This window comes from Microtus pennsylvanicus, chromosome X, assembly GCF_037038515.1.
Source record: "Microtus pennsylvanicus isolate mMicPen1 chromosome X, mMicPen1.hap1, whole genome shotgun sequence".
Taxonomy (NCBI): domain Eukaryota; kingdom Metazoa; phylum Chordata; class Mammalia; order Rodentia; family Cricetidae; genus Microtus; species Microtus pennsylvanicus.
Window position 1 is genome coordinate 126,233,200 of NC_134601.1, and position 3,902 is coordinate 126,237,101.

At 40.1% G+C, this 3,902-nt stretch overlaps 1 protein-coding gene across 1 annotated transcript; it reads right to left on the reverse strand.

Annotated features, from left to right (window-relative positions):
- Nucleotides 1–1,566: 1,566 nt before the first annotated feature.
- Nucleotides 1,567–3,506, reverse strand: LOC142841386 (uncharacterized). Its single transcript, XM_075958217.1, has 2 exons — nt 3,478–3,506; nt 1,567–2,240 (listed from the first exon to the last, which is right to left on the reverse strand). Exons 1-2 carry the CDS (start codon nt 3,504–3,506, stop codon nt 1,568–1,570), a joined length of 702 nt encoding a protein of 233 aa, XP_075814332.1. The 3' UTR covers nt 1,567.
- Between the last annotated feature and the right edge of the window lie 396 nt (nt 3,507–3,902).

Below are 3,902 nucleotides of genomic sequence, written 5' to 3' on the forward strand. Positions count from 1 at the left end.
GGGAATCCATGTAGAAGCAGAGATGCAAGAAATAGGTCTTTGTGCTTAGACATTGCCCTGGTGAATAAAGTTATGTAAATCTAACAAGGAAAATCAGAAGCCCTAGGCCTTCTGTGTGTGTGTGTGTGTGTGTGTGTGTGTGTGTGTGTGTGTGTATTACAGCCGTGTAGACTGGTCTTCTTTTGGGACTCCTATCAATGGCAAGAGGGGCTATCGCTGAAGCTGTTGCCTACTTTTTGGACCCTTTCTGCCTACCAGATTACCTCATCCAGCCTAAATAAAACAGGAGATGCCTAGTCTCACTGCAACTTGATATTCCGTGATTGACTGAAATCCATGGGAGGCCCACCTTTTTCTGAAGAGAAACAGAGGAGGAAGAGTGGATGGAGTACAAGGCATGATGGAGAGGAATGGGTTACCTCATAGATTGCTGGGAGTTTCCATTTGCCTAGGTTTATAGCTCATGCCAGAGATGTCCCAGGAGCCAGCTGTCTCTCTCAGTACTCTCCCTCCATCTTCCCTTCACCTGATCCCTCTTGTTCCCATTCCTTACCTGCATCTAGACCCCTCTCCCATCCATCAGTGATGTCTTTTCTATTACCCTTTCACAGGGAGATTCTCAAGCCCTATTGTAACCCCTTGTCAATTAGCTTCTCTCTGAACCTGTGATTGTAGCATGGTTATCCTCTCTGGGCCTGTGATTGCATCATGATTACCTTACAGCTAATATTCACTTATACGTGAGTACATACAATGATTGTCTTTCTGGGTCTGGGTTACCTCACTCAGGATGACCTTTTCTAGTTCTACCCATTTGCAAGCAAATTTCTTTTACTTTATGAAATGGCCTACATTCTATGGATGCCAAACATGGGATATCCTATGTGAAGTGGGGTATATTTGAAGTTAGTGAGATTGCCCAGTGGCTATGTAAGCTTGCCATCAAGCTTAATATGAGTTTGAACCCAGTGTTTCAGAAGGTAAAAAACAAGAAATACAACTCGGGCAAGCAGCCCTCTGATCTTCACACCCCATTTTCTGTGAGAGCACACTGGGAATGCTCGGCAATTTGGAATATTAACAAACAGGAAGATATGTCTGACTGTCCAGCGTTCAGTATAGTCTTCATACTCCATGACAAAGGCACACACTGTCTGCAGAGCCAACACTATGAAGTCCAGCTCTGCCTTCAGGAGACCAGAGATTCAGAGGGTCTCCAGATAAAATGGTGTTTACTTTTCTGTTTATGTGTCAGTTTCCTTACAACCTTCTTTCACTTGATATTTATCTTGTGATAAATGTTTTTGCAACATGCATTTCACCATTACTTTTGCTTGCTACTGCTTGTCAGAAATATCTGAACGCATGATCATGGCCTTCAGAGATTGGGATATGAAAATATCCAAAGAAAGAAACAAGTTAGACAGAGGAAGAAGTCATTTAGACAGACCAAGAGAATCCATTTGATGCTTTAATTAGAACAAGTTGAGAACTACAGGAGTTTTGTATATCAATAGGAAACTCTAGGAACCTTCTGACAGATGTTGTACATGTAGGAGTCCTCACTTCAGATTTCCCGATCAGCCACAATAGAAGCACACTTGGCCTTCACTTGATTCTGTAGTTTCAAAGATTTCATCTCAGATAGAAAGAATATCACACCAATGAGTGAAATGGTGGTCATCAGTACCCCTACTGGGAACACAGCAGTATAGTGTTTGCTTATTAAGGCTTCTTTTTTAACCGGAAAGTCAGGTGGAAAGTCAAGAGTGGTTTGGCCATAATGATCTACAAAGTGGTTCCAGCTCACAGAAACAAATGTGAAGATGCTGCTAACATACAAAACTAAGGCAGCAACCTTGTAGCAATATATCTGCATCTCAATAAATGGGTCTTTCATACAGCCAATCTTATTGGCAATTGACCCGAAAATCAGAACTACAGGCTTCATCAAAACAGTCCACATTATCAGGGTCTGTGCGTACTGAAATTCGGGTGAAATGGTCCACGTGGAATTGATAGGGGTGTGCACCAGAATCTTGGTTACAGTCCCTGAGACATTAAACTCTTGAGGGTAATAAGCTTCCCACAATCCTAGGGACACAAATTGTACAATCTTGTCATCGAATTCCCACAGGCGCCAGAATTGGCTTCTTGCAATGATTGTTTCAAACACCAAAGCTGATAGGCTGCAAAGGAGGCCACTCAACTTGAAGAAGCACTCCTTCGCATTGGCAAATCTGAAGATGAAATTCAACAAGTATATGGTCAAGTCAGGAACACAAGGGACAGTGGAAAACAAAATGAGACATGGTTCACACAGTAATAAGTTCTCATACCTTGCCCTTGCTGTCACATAAAGTTGTATTTAAATAATATACTTATGGCCAAAGTTTCCTCTATAAGAGGTTTTGATTAGCAATTTCACTGTATCTATCAAATGCTGAAATGTGTAGATTTGTTAAATAAATATTTAATGCTCGGAATTAATACTGAATAAAGATTACAAAGTTTACAACACAATGATGTTTAATTAATCAGTCTTTACAATACATAAAAAAGAAAAATAGCTTAAATGAGAGGTATAGGCAGAAGAAAGCACAAATATCTATAAATTATGGTAGTGAACTTATACAAATTTAATTCACCTATATTGTCTGCTATATTTGTAAATGTGTATGCTAGTGTACATGTCATGGGAAAACATATTTGAAAACCTAAATTCTTATTATGTGACCAAAATTAAAATCCGTATGTGAAACATGAGCCCTCATGGATATTTCAATCATTTCTCATAAATTACTCAAACATACACATTAGAAAGTGATCTTCATTTCATTGCTGAATATGAAGTATCCCAACTGTCTTATGTGAGCAACTATCTTCTCCAGCACCAAATTAATACTCTACATTTACTGTACTTACCAACATATTTAGATAACTTCTTGGTTCATATCTTTGGATGCAGGGTCAATGTTCATGAATAACTATGCCCTGAAAGATGTCACTGTGTTCATGAGCAGAAAGCAAGTTCAGGCATGTACATGAAAGCATTGCCACCTCTGATGCAGAAGGTTTGAGTGGCCTACAAACTGTATCTCTTTGCCAGGAAAATTTCCTTACCAGCTCCCCATTACTCCACATTCTCTGTGGAATGTACTTCCTAACAGGGTAAAGGCAGTAGCTCTACTAAATTGGGAAGTCACATCAGCAAGGTGACTTTAAAATCTAGTATGAATTGAGTAACACCCTACCCATGCCCTCTTCCTTGTTAAGGCAGATCTGAGCCTTTTGATGTCAGAATTAGTGAGTTTTGGAGCACAACCAGAATCAGGGTGGAAAATTCTGTTGTGCAAGACAAATGAGCTAGCATGGCAAGATTTAGTTTTGCCCATGTCTGAAACCCATGGAGGAGGTGCTTATGCTTCATAAAGATCCAATTTGAAACCCTCCATGAAGCTCATCTTAAGCTTTTACCTTTGTTTATCCAGGAGGAAGAGATCCATTTGAGGAATGTCGCGATCATAAATATCTTCCAAATAGCAGGAAATGTTGAACAGACAGGGAGTCTCACAAGAGTTGAATCACCTTCAGTAAAAGAAGTTCTGTTAGGCAGATATTTCAGCTCAGAATGGTGTCTCACCATCAACCCCTGGTTCACACAAACCAACCCCTTCCTCTGCTTTGCTTAGTTGAAGCCTCATTTATACTCTTCAGGGATATTAGCCCATCTGATAGTCCTGACCCTCCAATGAGATTCACGCAATCATTACCCCATTATATAAACAGAAAAAAAACACAGAAAGTCTAATTCACATACTCAGTTTCAGGAAACTACAAATGTATAAAGGCCAATACAGGCTACAGAGCCTTCACAGCTACACAGGGATCCCCAGTACTTA

Coding starts and splice junctions, on each gene's coding strand:
- LOC142841386 (XM_075958217.1), bottom strand. CDS start 3,506: ATGGATCTCTTCCTCCTGGATAAACAAAG. Junction 2,241..3,477: donor TTCCTCCTGGATAAACAAAG/GTAAAAGCTTAA, acceptor TTTCATCTTCAG/ATTTGCCAATGCGAAGGAGT.